We start from the raw sequence: 17,092 nt of genomic DNA on the forward strand, positions 1-17,092 counted from the left end.
GATTGTCACTCCCTTTGGTTCATTCCCCAGGCAGTATTGGTTATGTGTTTATGTCCAGACGCTACTCTTGTTTTGTATCGTTCCATGCTCATCGTGTTATTAAACTCACCACCTGCACCTGCTTCTCGCCTCCCAGCGTCTGCATCTGTCTTGTCCAGAGTAAAGCTTTTCTCTTTCCTGGGGGCTGTCAGGATATATTAGGAGTTATTTTCATGGGTTTGAATTTGTTCTTATTTATTAACAAAGATGTGTGTGTGTGTGTGTGTGTGTGTGTGTGTGTGTGTGTGTGTGTGTGTGTGTGTGTGTGTGTGTGTGTGTGTGTGTGTGTGTGTGTGGCTAATCTCCTTACAATGACATATTACTGACAAACACATCTAGTTGATTTTGTTGTGATTATAATTACATAGTCACCAAAACACAAAAAATGGAGCGCTGATTATTTCTACCAAGGGAGGGAGGACCTTATCTACCACAGGGCACCCTATTCCCTTTATACACTACTTTTGACCAGGGCCCATTGGGACTATAAGGAATAGGGTGTCATTTGGGACACGTGCAGCAGATGACTGGAATGACCATTAAGATCCAGTCTAGGAGCCACTGAACAAGATGAGTTACAAATGAACATGATTCATAAATAAACATTACTAAACACTTGTGAAAGACTACTCAGTCAGATTATATTGTCACTCGCAGAATAACTTTGGGAATGCAGTCAATTTAATTAAATGATGACTGCTAAATATATGCTAAATATAAATATATAATATAAAACCATTAAGTGTTAATGCCTTCAATTTGAGAACACTTATACAAACGGGTTTATGTCAAAATAATGATTCATGGTGGTCCTTCTGTAGCTCAGTTGGTAGAGCATGGCGCTTGTAACGCCAGGGTAGTGGGTTCATTAAAAACATTTTCCGGGACCACCCATACATAGAATGTATGCACACTGTAAATCGATTTGGATAAAAGCGTCTGTTAAATGGCATTTCTTATTATATAATATAATGTACAAATAATAAAATTGACATATTTTCATTAAAAACATTTTCATACATTTATTTATACCATTTTATCCTTTTCACAACATCCCAACACCAATCTATGGTTTGCTAGCCAAGCCGGCTAGTTGTTCAAATCAAGGCAAACTACCAGGTTGTAATGCAACTAGTCGTGGAGTCGTGTTTGGCCATGCAGTCGTGGGTGAGTACAGGAGGGGACTGAGCACGCACCCCTGAGGGGCCCCTATGTTGAGGATCAGCGTGGCAGACGTGTTGTTGCCTACCCTCACCACCTGAGGCCCGTCAGGAAGTCCAGGATCCATTTGCAGAAGGTGTTTATCACAGGGTCCTTAGCTTAGTGATCAGCTTTGAGGACACTATGGTGTTGAACGCTGAGCTGTAGTCAATGAATAGCATTCTCACATAGGTGTTCCTTTTGTCCATGTGGGAACGGGCAGTGTGGAGTGCAATAGAGATTGCATCATATGTGGATCTGTTTGGGCGGTATGCCAATTGGTGCGGGTCTAGGGTTTCTGGGATAATGGTGTTGATGTGAACCATTACCAGTCTTTCAAAGCACTTCATGGCTACAGACAGTGCTATGGGTCAGTAGTCATTTAGTCAGGTTAACTTTAGTGTCCTTGGGCACAGGGACTATGCTGTTCTGCTTGAAACATGTTGGTATTACAGACTCAATCAGGAACATGTTGAAAATGTCAGTGAAGACACCTGCCAGTTGGTTAGCAAATGCCCCGGAGCATGTTGTCATTCAGCCACAATTCCGTGAAACATAGGATGTTACAGTTTTTGATGTCCCGTTGGATATTCGTGATCGTACCTCGTCTAGTTTATTGTCCAATGATTGCACGTTGGCGAGTAATATTGACGGTAACGGCAGCTTTCCTAGATGTCTTCTGCGGGTCCGGACGAGGCATCTGGCTCTTCTTCCTCTGCTTCGCTTCCTTTTGCAAATAATTGCGATGTCTGGAATGTGGGGTGTTTGGAGAATATCGTGTGAGTCCTGCTCTAATCCGAGGTGAGTGATCGCTGTCCTGATATCCAGAAGCTCTATTCTTCCGTAAGATACGGTTGCAGAGACATTTTGTACAAAATCTTCCACAAAAACGCGAAAACAATTGGCTAGGTGGTGGCCATCTCCTTCCTTTTTCCCAGGTGTGAAAGGGCAGTGTGGAGTGCTATTGAGTTTGAGTCATCTGTGGATCTGTTGGGGCAGTATGCAAATTGGAGTGGGTCTAGGGTGTCATGGTGGATGCTGTTGATGCTGTTGATGTGTGTCCTATTATTATTATTATTCCTGACCAGCCTTTCAAAGCACTTCATGGCTACCGACATGAGTGCTACGAGGCGGTAGTCATTTAGACAGGTCACCTTCACTTTCTTGGGCACAGGGACTATGGTGGTCTGCTTGAAACATGTAGGCATTACAGACTCGGTCAGGGAGAGGTTGAAAATATCAGTGAACACACTTGCCAGTTGGTCCGCGCATGCTTTGAGTACACGTCCTGTTAATCTGTCTGGCCCTGCGGCTTTGTGAATGTAGACCTGTTTAAAGGTCTTGCACACATCGGCTACCAACAGCGTTATCAGTCATCCAGAACAACTGGTGCTCTCATGCATGCTTCAGTGTTGCTTGCCTCAAAGCAACCATAAAAGGCATATAGCTTGTCTGGTAGGCTCGTGTCACTGGGCAGCTCGTGTCTGGGTTTCCCTTTGTAGTCTGGAATAGTTGAAGCCCTGCCACATCTAACGAGCATCAGATCCGGTGTAGTTTGTTTTATCGTTTCGGTCGCTCGATCGCTCGATGCGACTCAGTCGTTCAGTCTTCTTGTTCCGTATTTATGGAAGGGACCCAGTCATTTATTCAGTGACGATTCCATTGCCATACTGACTGGCAATGTTCTTATCCCTTGCTTTCTAGCTAGCCAACTATGGCTAACTTAGTCACGTTAAAAAGTGCAGCCAGAATAACAGCAAAGTAGCTGCATTTGCAGGAGATGTTTTATAGTGCGGCAGCGTAGCCTAGTGGTTAGAGCGTTGGACTAGTAACCGGAAGGTTGCGAGTTCAAACCCCGGAGCTGACAAGGTACAAATCTGTCGTTCTGCCCCTGAACAGGCAGTCAACCCACTGTTCCCAGGCCATCATTGAAAATAAGAATATGACTTGCCTGACTTGCCTGGTTAAATAAAGGTAAAATAGTGACATATTTGGAAACATCTATAACAATGAGCTAATGAGGTGTGATTTCGCCTCACTTCTCAGGACCCGATTGTTCGGAGGAGCCAAAAACACAATCACTTGAAGCTGGAAAGGCTGCGTCCATTTTGTTTGACATTTTTGTATATATCCATAAAAGTGATGCCAGCCGATTCATGATTTCAACTGGTTGAGAAACGCTGTCTGTCGGGATTCGACACATTCATTACTATGGGACCACTGGAATTTGAATCAATGTTGTAAATGTCAAGAGACAGACAGCAAGGTTTATACCAATCTCCTCTGTTTAACTAAATGTTAGTCTAAAAGAAATGTGAGACGATGTCTATATGCTTTTTATAGTGGAGATCAAGTTTATAAATTGCCTGGCTGGGCTGATGAGACAGTGGATTGCGCAGTCAGATGGAACAGAGTAAATAGGCATTTTAACGTCATAGATTTAGCCGGTGGTAATTTGTGGATTAGACACCAGCTGGAATGCGCTTTTAACCAAATCAGCATTCATGAAGACCCACCCATTGTAGAAAGGCCAACAAAGACTGTTGAGGTTTGGAATAAAACAATTGATACTGTGCTATGGACTATTTATTTTGTTCACAAATCAAGAAAAATATACGCAGCATTTCTAAATAAATATGTATTTTTCAAAGAAATACACTATACAAATAAGAAATATCTATTCAAACAGTTCAACTGTTTAGTTCCATGCTGAGAGAATGGCAGCTTCTGTATTCTGCCATGAAGGAAAACAATACCACACCAAGTCACAAGTCAATGTGACGTTTTTTTTCCTATACCACAAACATTATGAATACCACAAACATTATGAATACCACAAACATTATGAATACCACAAACATTATGAATACCACAAACATTATGAATACCAAAAACATTCCTGAAAAACGGCAGCCAGAAAAAAAAGTGACAAAGTATTTTAAAGCAAAAAAAAAAAAAAAAAAAAAAAAAAAATTTAGTTAAACAGAATAGATAGAAGTATTTGTACAAATCCCACAGAATGACATCAATATTTCCATAACATTAAATACTGCATATTATACTGCATATTATTTTACAACCCTAGTTCAGACCTACAGTAATAACATCTTCAGTATTAGGTAGGCTACAGCACATACTCCCTTATACAAAAATGTACAAAACATCAGCCTCTAACTAGTTACACCAGAATACTGTCCTTTTTTACAGTAGTAGTATGACAGTACAAAACGTTGTGCCTAGAAGATGTGTTGAGGAGACGCTAAGGTGACCCGGTGCTGACCCCCCTCGGTCCCCGCTAGTCATGTGACCTCGGTCATCGATGCCGAATGGTTCTGAAAGACAGAAGGGGGAATGTTGGTTTATACTGTGATGTCCAGCAAACATAAAAGAAGCGAGTGAGGTACGCATATCCCAAACTTGACAAGACCAGCAAAACTAAGATTCTGGAAGACAGAGGCATTTTTGTTAAGAATTTCATTAGCAACTAAGAAAACTAAATTGAGGCTAAATGTTTTGTTATATACTGAATTTAAACAAAAAAAATTAGGCATATACCGAAAGGTAACTGCCAACATAAAGACTCTTACGGCTACTGCTCCGCCCTCAACCTCAAGGCTCTCTAGAGGGTGGTGTGGTCTGCACAACGCATCACCGGGGGCAAACTACCTGCCCTCCAGGACACCTACACCACCCGATGTTACAGGAAGGCCATAAAGATCATCAAGGACATCAACCACCCGAGCCACTGCCTGTTCACCCCGCTATCATCCAGAAGGCGAGGTCAGTACAGGTGGATCAAAGCTGGGACCGAGAGACTGAAAAACAGCTTCTATCTCAAGGCCATCAGACTGTTAAACAGCCACCACTAACATTGAGTGGCTGCTGCCAACACACTGTCATTGACACTGACTCAACTCTAGCCACTTTAATAATGGGAATTGATGGGAAAAGTAAAATATATCACTAGCCACTTTAAACAATGCTACCTAATATAATGTTTACATACCCTACATTATTCATCTCATATGCATACGTATATACTGTACTCTATATCATCGACTGCATCCTTATGTAACACATGTATCACTGGCCACTTTAACTATGCCACTTTGTTTACATACTCATATGTATATACTGCACTCGATACCATCTACTGTATCTTGCCTATGCTGCTCTGTACCATCACTCATTCATATATCTTTATGTACATATTCTTTATCCCCTTACACTGTGTATAATACAGAAGTTTTGGAATTGTTAGTTAGATTACTTGTTGGTTATTACTGCATTGTCGGAACTAGAAGCACAAGCATTTCTCTACACTCGCATCTGCTAACCATGTGTATGTGACAAATAACATTTGATTTGAGAATAGGGCGTTGGGCTACCACCAGCCAGAACAGCTTCAAGGCGCATAGATTCTACAAGTGTCTGGAACTCTATTGGAGGGATGAGACATCCATTCTTCCATGAAATAGTCAATATTTTGTTGTATTATTGATGGTGGTGGGAAACGCCATCTCAGGCACCACTTCAGAAACTCCCATAAGTGTCCAATTGGGTTGAGATCTGGTCACTGACGACCATTACATCCTTTTCCTGTTCATCAAACCATTCAGTGACGACTCGTACCTGTGGAAGGGGCCATCCTATGGGGGCTTTGCCATAGTAGCCAAAATAATGGCCCATCATTTTTTTACATGACCCTAAGCATGATGGGATTGTAATTGCTTAATTAACACCACACCTGTGTGAAAGCACCTGCTTTCAATATACTTTCTAGCACTCATTTACTCAAGTGTTTCCATTATTTTAGGCAGTTACATGTACAGGGTAAAGTAGATGGATGTGTATTGATGTACATGTGCAAAACCTGGACCCGTATAAATCAGCCGGGCTTGACAATCTGGACCCTCTATTTCTGAAACTATCCGCCGCCATTGTCGCAACCCCTATTACCAGCCTGTTCAACCTCTTTCATATCGTCTGAGATCCCCAAGGATTGGAAAGCTGCCGCAGTCATCCCCCTCTTCAAAGGGGGAGACACCCTGGACCCAAACTGTTACAGACCTATATCCATCCTGCCCTATCTCAGGTCTTCGAAAGCCAAGTCAACAAACAGGTCACTGACCATCTCGAATCCCACCGTACCTTCTCCGCTGCGGCTGCCTTCGATACTGTGAACCATCAGATCCTCCTCTCCACCCTCTCCGAGTTGGGCATCTCCGGCGCGGCCCACGCTTGGATTGCGTCCTACCTGACAGGTCGCTCCTACCAGGTGGCGTGGCGAGAATCTGTCTCCTCACCACGCGCTCTCACCACTGGTGTCCCCCAGGGCTCTGTTCTAGGCCCTTTCTTATTCTCGCTATACACCAAGTCACTTGGCTCTGTCATAACCTCACATGGTCTCTCCTATCATTGCTATGCAGACGACACACAATTAATCTTCTCCTTTCCCCCTTCTGATGACCAGGTGGCGAATCGCATCTCTGCATGTCTGGCAGACATATCAGTGTGGATGACGGATCACCACCTCAAGCTGAACCTCAGCAAGACGGAGCTCCTCTTCCTCCCGGGGAAGGACTGCCCGTTCCATGATCTCGCCATCACGGTTGACAACTCCATTGTGTCCTCCTCCCAGAGCGCTAAGAACCTTGGCGTGATCCTGGACAACACCCTGTCGTTCTCAACTAACATCAAGGCGGTGTCCCGTTCCTGTAGGTTCATGCTCTACAACATCCGCAGAGTACGACCCTGCCTCACACAGGAAGCGGCGCAGGTCCTAATCCAGGCACTTGTCATCTCCCGTCTTGATTACTGCAACTCGCTGTTGGCTGGGCTCCCTGCCTGTGCCATTAAACCCCTACAACTCATCCAGAACGCCGCAGCCCGTCTGGTGTTCAACCTTCCCAAGTTCTCTCACGTCACCCCGCTCCTCCGCTCTCTCCACTGGCTTCCAGTTGAAGCTCGCATCCGCTACAAGACCATGGTGCTTGCCTACGGAGCTGTGAGGGGAACGGCACCCCAGTACCTCCAGGCTCTGATCAGGCCCTACACCCAAAAAGGGCACTGCGTTCATCCACCTCTGGCCTGCTCGCCTCCCTACCACTGAGGAAGTACAGTTCCCGCTCAGCCCAGTCAAAACTGTTCGCTGCTCTGGCCCCCAATGGTGGAACAAACTCCCTCACGACGCCAGGACAGCGGAGTCAATCACCACCTTCCGGAGACACCTGAAACCCCACCTCTTCAAGGAATACCTAGGATAGGGTAAGTAATCCTTCTCACCCCCCTAAAAGATTTAGATGCACTATTGTAAAGTGGCTGTTCCACTGGATGTCTTAAGGTGTATGCACCAATTTGTAAGTCGCTCTGGATAAGAGCGTCTGCTAAATGACTTAAATGTAAATGATGCAATCTGGTTTCCGAGCCGGTCACGGGTGCACCTCAGCCACGCTCAAGGTACTAAACGATATCATAACCGCCATAGATAAAAGACAGTACTGTGCAGCCATCTTCATCGACCTTGCCAAGGCTTTCGACTCTGTCAATCACCATATTCTTATCAGCAGACTCAGTAGCCTCGGTTTTTCGGATGACTGCCTTGCCTGGTTCATCAATTACTTTGCAGACAGAGTTCAGTGTGTCAAATCGGAGGGCATGCTGTCCGGTCCTCTGGCAGTCTCTATGGGGGTGCCACAGGGTTGAATTCTCGGGCCGACTCTTTTCTCTGTATATATCAATGATGTGACTCTTGCTGCGGGCGATTCCCTGATCCACCTCTACGCAGACGACACCATTCTATATACTTTCGGCCCGTCGTTGGGCACTGTGCTATCTAACCTCCAAACGAGCTTCAATGCCATACAACACTCCTTCCGTGGCCTCCAACTGCTCTTAAACGCTAGTAAATCCAAATGCATGCTTTTCAACCGATCGCTGCCTGCACCCGCATGCCCGACTAGCATCACCACCCTGGATGGTTCTGACCTTGAATATGTGGACATCTATAAGTACCTAGGTGTCTGGCTAGACTGCAAACTCTCCTTCCAGACTCACAACAAACATCTCCAATCGAAAATCAAATCAAGAGTCGGCTTTCTATTCCGCAACAAAGCCTCCTTCACTCACGCCGCCAAGCTTACCCTAGTAAAACTGACTATCCTACCGATCCTCGACTTCGGCGATGTCATCTACATGTCTTGGCCAGGTCGCAGTTGCAAATGAGAACTTGTTCTCAACTAGCCTACCTGGTTAAATAAAGGTGAAATAAATAAATAAAAAAATAAAAAAACATCCTAAACCTGAGAAAATATATCCTGACAAAGAAATGAAAGACCCACACATTAAAAAGTACAGCAGCTGAATAGCAAAGCAGGTGATGGCCTCGGTACAGTGTCTGAATAGTAAAGCAGGTGATGGCCCCGGTACAGTATCTGATGGCCCCGGTACAGTATCTGATGGCCCCGGTACAGTATCTGATGGCCCCGGTACAGTATCTGATGGCCCCGGTACAGTATCTGAATAGTAAAGCAGGTGATGGCCTCGGTACAGTATCTGAATAGCAAAGCAGGTGATGGCCCCGGTACAGTGTCTGATGGCCCCGGTACAGTATCTGAATAGCAAAGCAGGTGATGGCCTCGGTACAGTATCTGAATAGCAAAGCAGGTGATGGCCCCGGTACAGTATCTGATGGCCCCGGTACAGTATCTGATGGCCCCGGTACAGTATCTGATGGCCCCGGTACAGTATCTGATGGCCCCGGTACAGTATCTGAATAGTAAAGCAGGTGATGGCCTCGGTACAGTATCTGAATAGTAAAGCAGGTGATGGCCTCGGTACAGTATCTGAATAGCAAAGCAGGTGATGGCCCCGGTACAGTGTCTGATGGCCCCGGTACAGTATCTGATGGCCCCGGTACAGTATCTGAATAGTAAAGCAGCTGATGGCCCCGGTACAGTATCTGAATGGTAAAGCAGGTGATGGCCCCGGTACAGTATCTGATGGCCTCGGTACAGTGTCTGATGGCCCCGGTACAGTATCTGAATAGTAAAGCAGGTGATGGCCCCGGTACAGTATCTGAATGGTAAAGCAGGTGATGGCCCCGGTACAGTATCTGATGGCCTCGGTACAGTGTCTGATGGCCCCGGTACAGTATCTGAATAGTAAAGCAGGTGATGGCCCCGGTACAGTATCTGAATGGTAAAGCAGGTGATGGCCTCGGTACAGTATCTGAATAGTAAAGCAGGTGATGGCCTCGGTACAGTATCTGAATAGTAAAGCAGGTGATGGCCCCGGTACAGTATCTGAATGGTAAAGCAGGTGATGGCCTCGGTACAGTATCTGAATAGTAAAGCAGGTGATGGCCTCGGTACAGTATCTGATGGCCTCGGTACAGTATCTGAATAGTAAAGCAGGTGATGGCCTCGGTACAGTATCTGAATAGTAAAGCAGGTGATGGCCTCGGTACAGTATCTGATGGCCTCGGTACAGTGTCTGATGGCCCCGGTACAGTATCTGATGGCCCCGGTACAGTATCTGATGGCCCCGGTACAGTATATGAATAGTAAAGCAGGTGATGGCCCCGGTACAGTATCTGAATGGTAAAGCAGGTGATGGCCCCGGTACAGTATCTGATGGCCCCGGTACAGTATCTGATGGCCCCGGTACAGTATCTGAATGGTAAAGCAGGTGATGGCCCCGGTACAGTATCTGATGGCCCCGGTACAGTATCTGATGGCCCCGGTACAGTATCTGAATGGTAAAGCAGGTGATGGCCTCGGTACAGTATCTGAATAGTAAAGCAGGTGATGGCCCCGGTACAGTATCTGATGGCCTCGGTACAGTGTCTGATGGCCCCGGTACAGTATCTGATGGCCCCGGTACAGTATCTGATGGCCGGTACAGTATATGAATAGTAAAGCAGGTGATGGCCCCGGTACAGTATCTGAATGGTAAAGCAGGTGATGGCCCCGGTACAGTATCTGATGGCCCCGGTACAGTATCTGATGGCCCCGGTACAGTATCTGAATGGTAAAGCAGGTGATGGCCCCGGTACAGTATCTGATGGCCCCGGTACAGTATCTGATGGCCCCGGTACAGTATCTGAATAGTAAAGCAGGTGATGGCCCGGTACAGTATCTGATGGCCCCGGTACAGTGTCTGATGGCCCCGGTACAGTGTCTGATGGCCCCGGTACAGTATCTGATGGCCCCGGTACAGTATCTGATGGCCCCGGTACAGTATCTGATGGCCCGGTACAGTATCTGATGGCCCCGGTACAGTATCTGAATAGTAAAGCAGGTGATGGCCCCGGTACAGTATCTGATGGCCTCGGTACAGTATCTGATGGCCTCGGTACAGTATCTGATGGCCCCGGTACAGTGTCTGATGGCCCCGGTACAGTGTCTGATGGCCCCGGTACAGTGTCTGATGGCCCCGGTACAGTGTCTGATGGCCCCGGTACAGTGTCTGATGGCCCCGGTACAGTGTCTGATGGCCCCGGTACAGTGTCTGATGGCCCCGGTACAGTGTCTGATGGCCCCGGTACAGTGTCTGATGGCCTCGGTACAGTGTCTGATGGCCTCGGTACAGTGTCTGAATAGTAAAGCAGGTGATGGCCTCGGTAGTAATATTGACCAGTAGTGTTAAGTGGTTACCTGTGCAGTAATATTGAACAGTAGTGTTAAGTGCAGTAATATTGAACTGTAGTGTTAAGTGGTTACCTGTACAGTAATATTGAACTGTAGTGTTAAGTGCAGTAATATTGAACAGTAGTGTTAAGTGGTTACCTGTGCAGTAATATTGAACAGTAGTGTTAAGTGGTTACCTGTGCAGTAATATTGAACAGTAGTGTTAAGTGGTTACCTGTACAGTAATATTGAACAGTAGTGTTAAGTGGTTACCTGTGCAGTAGTATTGAACAGTAGTGTTAAGTGCAGTAATATTGAACAGTAGTGTTAAGTGGTTACCTGTGCAGTAATATTGAACAGTAGTGTTAAGTGGTTACCTGTGCAGTAGTATTGAACAGTAGTGTTAAGTGCAGTAATATTGAACAGTAGTGTTAAGTGGTTACCTGTACAGTAATATTGAACAGTAGTGTTAAGTGCAGTAGTATTGAACAGTAGTGTTAAGTGGTTACCTGTGCAGTAATATTGAACAGTAGTGTTAAGTGGTTACCTGTGCAGTAATATTGAACAGTAGTGTTAAGTGGTTACCTGTGCAGTAATATTGAACAGTAGTGTTAAGTGGTTACCTGTGCTGTAATATTGAACAGTAGTGTTAAGTGGTTACCTGTGCAGTAATATTGAACAGTAGTGTTAAGTGGTTACCTGTGCAGTAGTATTGAACAGTAGTCTTAAGTACAGTATAGTATTGAACAGTAGTGTTAAGTGGTTACCTGTGCTGTAATATTGAACAGTAGTGTTAAGTGGTTACCTGTACAGTAATATTGAACAGTAGTGTTAAATGCAGTAGTATTGAACAGTAGTGTTAAGTGGTTACCTGTGCAGTAATATTGAACAGTAGTGTTAAGTGGTTACCTGTGCAGTAATATATTGAACAGTAGTGTTAAGTGGTTACCTGTGCAGTAATATTGAACAGTAGTGTTAAGTGGTTACCTGTGCAGTAATATTGAACAGTAGTGTTAAGTGGTTACCTGTACAGTAATATTGAACAGTAGTGTTAAGTGCAGTAGTATTGAACTGTATTGTTAAGTGCAGTAATATTGAACAGTAGTGTTAAGTAATATTGAACAGTAGTGTTAAGTGGTTACCTGTGCAGTAATATTGAACAGTAGTGTTAAGTGGTTACCTGTGCAGTAGTATTGAACAGGAGTGTTAAGTGCAGTAGTATTGAACAGTAGTGTTAAGTACAGTATAGTATTGAACAGTAGTGTTAAGTGGTTACCTGTGCAGTAATATTGAACAGTAGTGTTAAGTGCAGTAGTATTGAACAGTAGTGTTAAGTGCAGTAATATTGAACAGTAGTGTTAAGTGCAGTAATATTGAACAGTAGTGTTAAGTGCAGTAATATTGAACAGTAGTGTTAAGTGGTTACCTGTGCAGTAATATTGAACAGTAGTGTTAAGTGGTTACCTGTGCAGTAATATTGAACAGTAGTGTTAAGTGGTTACCTGTGCAGTAGTATTGAACAGTAGTGTTAAGTGGTTACCTGTGCAGTAATATTGAACAGTAGTGTTAAGTGGTTACCTGTGCTGTAATATTGAACAGTAGTGTTAAGTGGTTACCTGTGCAGTAATATTGAACAGTAGTGTTAAGTGGTTACCTGTGCAGTAGTATTGAACAGTAGTCTTAAGTACAGTATAGTATTGAACAGTAGTGTTAAGTGGTTACCTGTGCTGTAATATTGAACAGTAGTGTTAAGTGGTTACCTGTACAGTAATATTGAACAGTAGTGTTAAATGCAGTAGTATTGAACAGTAGTGTTAAGTGGTTACCTGTGCAGTAATATTGAACAGTAGTGTTAAGTGGTTACCTGTGCAGTAATATTGAACAGTAGTGTTAAGTGGTTACCTGTGCAGTAATATTGAACAGTAGTGTTAAGTGGTTACCTGTGCAGTAATATTGAACAGTAGTGTTAAGTGGTTACCTGTACAGTAATATTGAACAGTAGTGTTAAGTGCAGTAGTATTGAACTGTAGTGTTAAGTGCAGTAGTATTGAACAGTAGTCTTAAGTATAGTATTGAACAGTAGTGTTAAGTGGTTACCTGTGCAGTAATATTGAACAGTAGTGTTAAGTGGTTACCTGTGCAGTAGTATTGAACAGGAGTGTTAAGTGCAGTAGTATTGAACAGTAGTGTTAAGTACAGTATAGTATTGAACAGTAGTGTTAAGTGGTTACCTGTGCAGTAATATTGAACAGTAGTGTTAAGTGCAGTAGTATTGAACAGTAGTGTTAAGTGCAGTAGTATTGAACAGTAGTGTTAAGTGCAGTAGTATTGAACAGTAGTGTTAAGTGCAGTAGTATTGAACAGTAGTGTTAAGTGGTTACCTGTGCAGTAATATTGAACAGTAGTGTTAAGTGGTTACCTGTGCAGTAATATTGAACAGTAGTGTTAAGTGCAGTAGTATTGAACAGTAGTGTTAAGTGGTTACCTGTGCAGTAATATTGAACAGTAGTGTTAAGTGGTTACCTGTGCAGTAGTATTGAACAGTAGTGTTAAGTGCAGTAATATTGAACAGTAGTGTTAAGTGGTTACCTGTGCAGTAATATTGAACAGTAGTGTTAAGTGGTTACCTGTGCAGTAATATTGAACAGGAGTGTTAAGTGGTTACCTGTGCAGTAGTATTGAACAGGAGTGTTAAGTGGTTACCTGTGCAGTAATATTGAACAGGAGTGTTAAGTGGTTACCTGTACAGTAATATTGAACAGGAGTGTTAAGTGGTTACCTGTGCAGTAATATTGAACAGTAGTGTTAAGTGGTTACCTGTGCAGTAATATTGAACAGTAGTGTTAAGTGGTTACCTGTGCAGTAATATTGAACAGGAGTGTTAAGTGGTTACCTGTGCAGTAATATTGAACAGGAGTGTTAAGTGGTTACCTGTGCAGTAATATTGAACAGTAGTGTTAAGTGGTTACCTGTGCAGTAATATTGAACAGGAGTGTTAAGTGGTTACCTGTGCGCTGAGTGTCTGCAGGGGGCTCTGGATGCGGGGGAAGGTCATTAGAGGGAGACCACGGTAATCTTCACTCTTCTGTTTGGCAGGAGGGGAGTGGGTTCCTTTAAAGTTGTTCACCACACAGATACCCTGAAGGAGACACAACGTCACTGAAACATTCCCTGACATGAAAACGTCACAGAGCAAAAGGCTGAATGGTATTAGGGTTCCCAGGGTTACACACATTACACGATCCCATCTCCATGACTACAGCAAGGAAGAATATCCACGAGAAGAGCCACTGGCCAAGAGCCACATTTGATCCATTTAGAAAATTCACCCGTGGGCAATGTGTCAACTCAAATATTTTGGCACTGAGCAAATTTCTGGTCTGCTGAGCCCACACTTCAACATTGTGTAACATCCAGTGTTAACCGGCTGCATACTAGTCAGGTAACTAATTTAACTAACTTCATGAGTCAAGTATGTTTATTAGCTTCATACTAGTCAGGTAACTAATTTAACTATCACTATGTTAACCGGCTGCATACTAGACAGGTAACTAATTTAACTAACTTCATGAGTCAGGTATGTTTACTAGCTTCATTCACAGGTAATTAACGCAGCTATCAACTGTCTTTATTAGCTCCCCGAGTGCCACAGCGGTCAAAGGCACCGTAACAATGTTGTGTAACTTCCAGGGTGCTTTTATTGTGTACCTTGAGGTTGAACCTGCTTTAAGTTAAAGTTTTAACAGTGTCCAAGTAGGCTACTGTGGCTATTTGATCATAATGTAGACCTACCAGAGAGGCCTTACCATCAAAAACAATGGAGAAAATCCATCCCATAACATGTTGCCATGGAAATATCTGTTCTATCATTCAGCCTACAGTAGCAGCCAATGTGTGGTGTTCAATGTAGGTCTACATTCCATGAGATTTAAAACAGAAAACATGCAGGGCTTCATGTGAACCTGTTTATCCACTTGTCCTTCAGAACATGTTGTTGTGTTAAATGAAAATGCATTATTATCCCCATACCATTATTACAGAGAATCAGACAAATTATGCTCCCCTCTGCCCATAGCTTATTCAAGACTGTCTCAAAATACAACACTGCCCCTTTAAGAGAAAATAACAAGCTATTTACCTGACTGGCTTTTCAAAGATGTCTGGAAATGTACAGGTTTTGTGTTCTTGTAGGAAGCAATCACTCCCTTATCGTTGACAATAAATTATCTACAACTGGACTAATAACTCACTAACTAGCAAATAATATGAACAAAATGTGCCCACGTGGCTACAGGCAGCTCTCACTTCGATCTCAAAACAAGTGCATCTACTCACGACCGCTCGGTGCGGCAGGGTAGCCTAGTGGTTAGAGCGTTGGACTAGTAACCGGAAGGTTGCAAGTTCAAACCCCCGAGCTGACGAGGTACAAATCGTCGTTCTGCAGGCAGTTAACCCACTGTTCCCAGGCCGTCATTGAAAATAAGAATTTGTTCTTAACTGACTTGTCTGGTTAAATAAAGGTTAAATAAAATAAAAAAATGCTGTAAACACAGTCCAGTTCAAAGTGAATGCCACAGATCCATATATGGCAATGGTCTGCTTGTATATAGGCTTCCTGCAGCTCTGATTGGATAAGGTGCACCAGTCTGAGTAGAGTATGAGACCTGCATGTCAATTCAGAAAAAAATAATCTCTTGCACAGTTAGTTTTGCATACTAAATCTGGCATATTTCATTTTCGTATGTTACATTGAAAGTGGCTACTATTGCTTTGATCATAATTCCCACAGTAAAGGGAAACATTGATAATGTTAATTAACTAAGGGGGAAAACTGTAGAAAGTTAAGTTCAATCTCGTGCTTCTCTGCGCGGGCTGATATTTATACTGCGTGGCGCGCAGCTTAGAGGGAATATTGCCAGTGGGAACCATTTAGATGCCGAGGAAGATTTTGACCAATTGGAATACAAGACATCCTCATCAGAAAGATCAGCTCCCATTGTGTGCTAAAAGAGACCAACACAACCAGATCAAAACGACCGTTAGTCCTCACCAGGAACAGAGCGATACAGCTACCAAGGATGTACCCAGCGATGACATCAGAACAGTGGTTCCGGTACTCCGAGACCCGGTTGAGCCCGGCGAGGAATGCTGTACAGAGGGTTCCCAGGCACAGCACCGGTTTGGCCAGGCGACTACTCTTAGTCTTTATGGTGCTAGTGATGTACATCTGGAACAGGGAGAGACAGGGGGAGACATGATGAGAGGTAGTAACTGTCTCTATGGTGTCTGCCCAAGCTAAACATCTCAATCATAATAAAGTTGGGCCAGTTCCAGCAGTACTCACAGTGACGTAGACAGCAGAGTAACAATGACTACATTCTACTGTAATACTCATTCTGATTATCATAACCCTCACAGTAACGTAGACAGCAGAGTAACAATGACTACATTCTACTGTAATACTCATTCTGATTATCATAACCCTCACAGTGACGTAGACAGCTGAGTAGACGCTGAGCGAGGGTTAGGGTTAGTAAAACTCACCGTGACGTAGACAGCTGAGTAGACGCTGAGCGACGCGTCTTTGGAAGGGAAGGAGCGCCGAGCCTTCTCCACGACGACCGGGCTGCCGGTACAGATGTTACCGTTGGAGATGAACTGGTGGTTGAAGCGACACTCGGTGCCGGTGTAGTTGGGCTTACACACAGACAGGAAGTACGGCGCCAGGTTGCCCGTCACCACCTGCCCCGCGTTTACAAAGATGTCTGTCGCAAACAGACCAAACGCAAACACACCTGGAGAGAGAGAGAGATAGAGACGAACAGAGAGAGAGAGACGAACAGAGAGAGAGAGAGAGAGAGACGAACAGAGAGAGAGAGAGACGAACAGAGAGAGAGAGAGAGACGAACAGAGAGAGAGAGACGAACAGAGAGAGAGAGAGAGAGAGAGAGAGAGAGAGAGAGAGACGAACAGAGAGAGAGAGACGAACAGAGAGAGAGAGAGAGAGAGAGACGAACAGAGAGAGAAAAGATGTTCATGAAATATGACTTATTATCTGCCCTTTATATTGTAATACTCTGAGCCTGGTGGTGCCCCTCTGTCTGGGGGAGTCCTGTGTTCTGAAGGGACAGACTGAGAACAAAGGCTGGGCTGTGTCCCAAATGGAACCATATTCCCTACACAGTGCACTACTTTTGACCAGGGCCCCGTGTGTGCTGGTCAAA

The 17,092-nt window shown here is 44.2% G+C and overlaps 1 protein-coding gene across 1 annotated transcript in view; it reads right to left on the reverse strand.

Moving 5' to 3' along the window:
- Positions 1-3,810: 3,810 nt before the first annotated feature.
- LOC118388034 (phospholipid phosphatase-related protein type 1) overlaps positions 3,811-17,092 on the reverse strand; it is a 33,035-nt gene continuing 19,753 nt past the window's right edge. The window contains exons 5-8 of the mRNA XM_052524909.1: positions 16,413-16,663; positions 15,919-16,095; positions 13,876-14,007; positions 3,811-4,571 (exon numbers count right to left, since the gene is read on the reverse strand). Coding sequence (XP_052380869.1) covers positions 4,539-4,571; positions 13,876-14,007; positions 15,919-16,095; positions 16,413-16,663 — 593 coding nt within the window. The 3' untranslated portion in view covers positions 3,811-4,538. The remainder of the gene's footprint in view (positions 4,572-13,875; positions 14,008-15,918; positions 16,096-16,412; positions 16,664-17,092) is intronic.

This window comes from Oncorhynchus keta, chromosome 9, assembly GCF_023373465.1.
Source record: "Oncorhynchus keta strain PuntledgeMale-10-30-2019 chromosome 9, Oket_V2, whole genome shotgun sequence".
Classification (NCBI taxonomy): domain Eukaryota; kingdom Metazoa; phylum Chordata; class Actinopteri; order Salmoniformes; family Salmonidae; genus Oncorhynchus; species Oncorhynchus keta.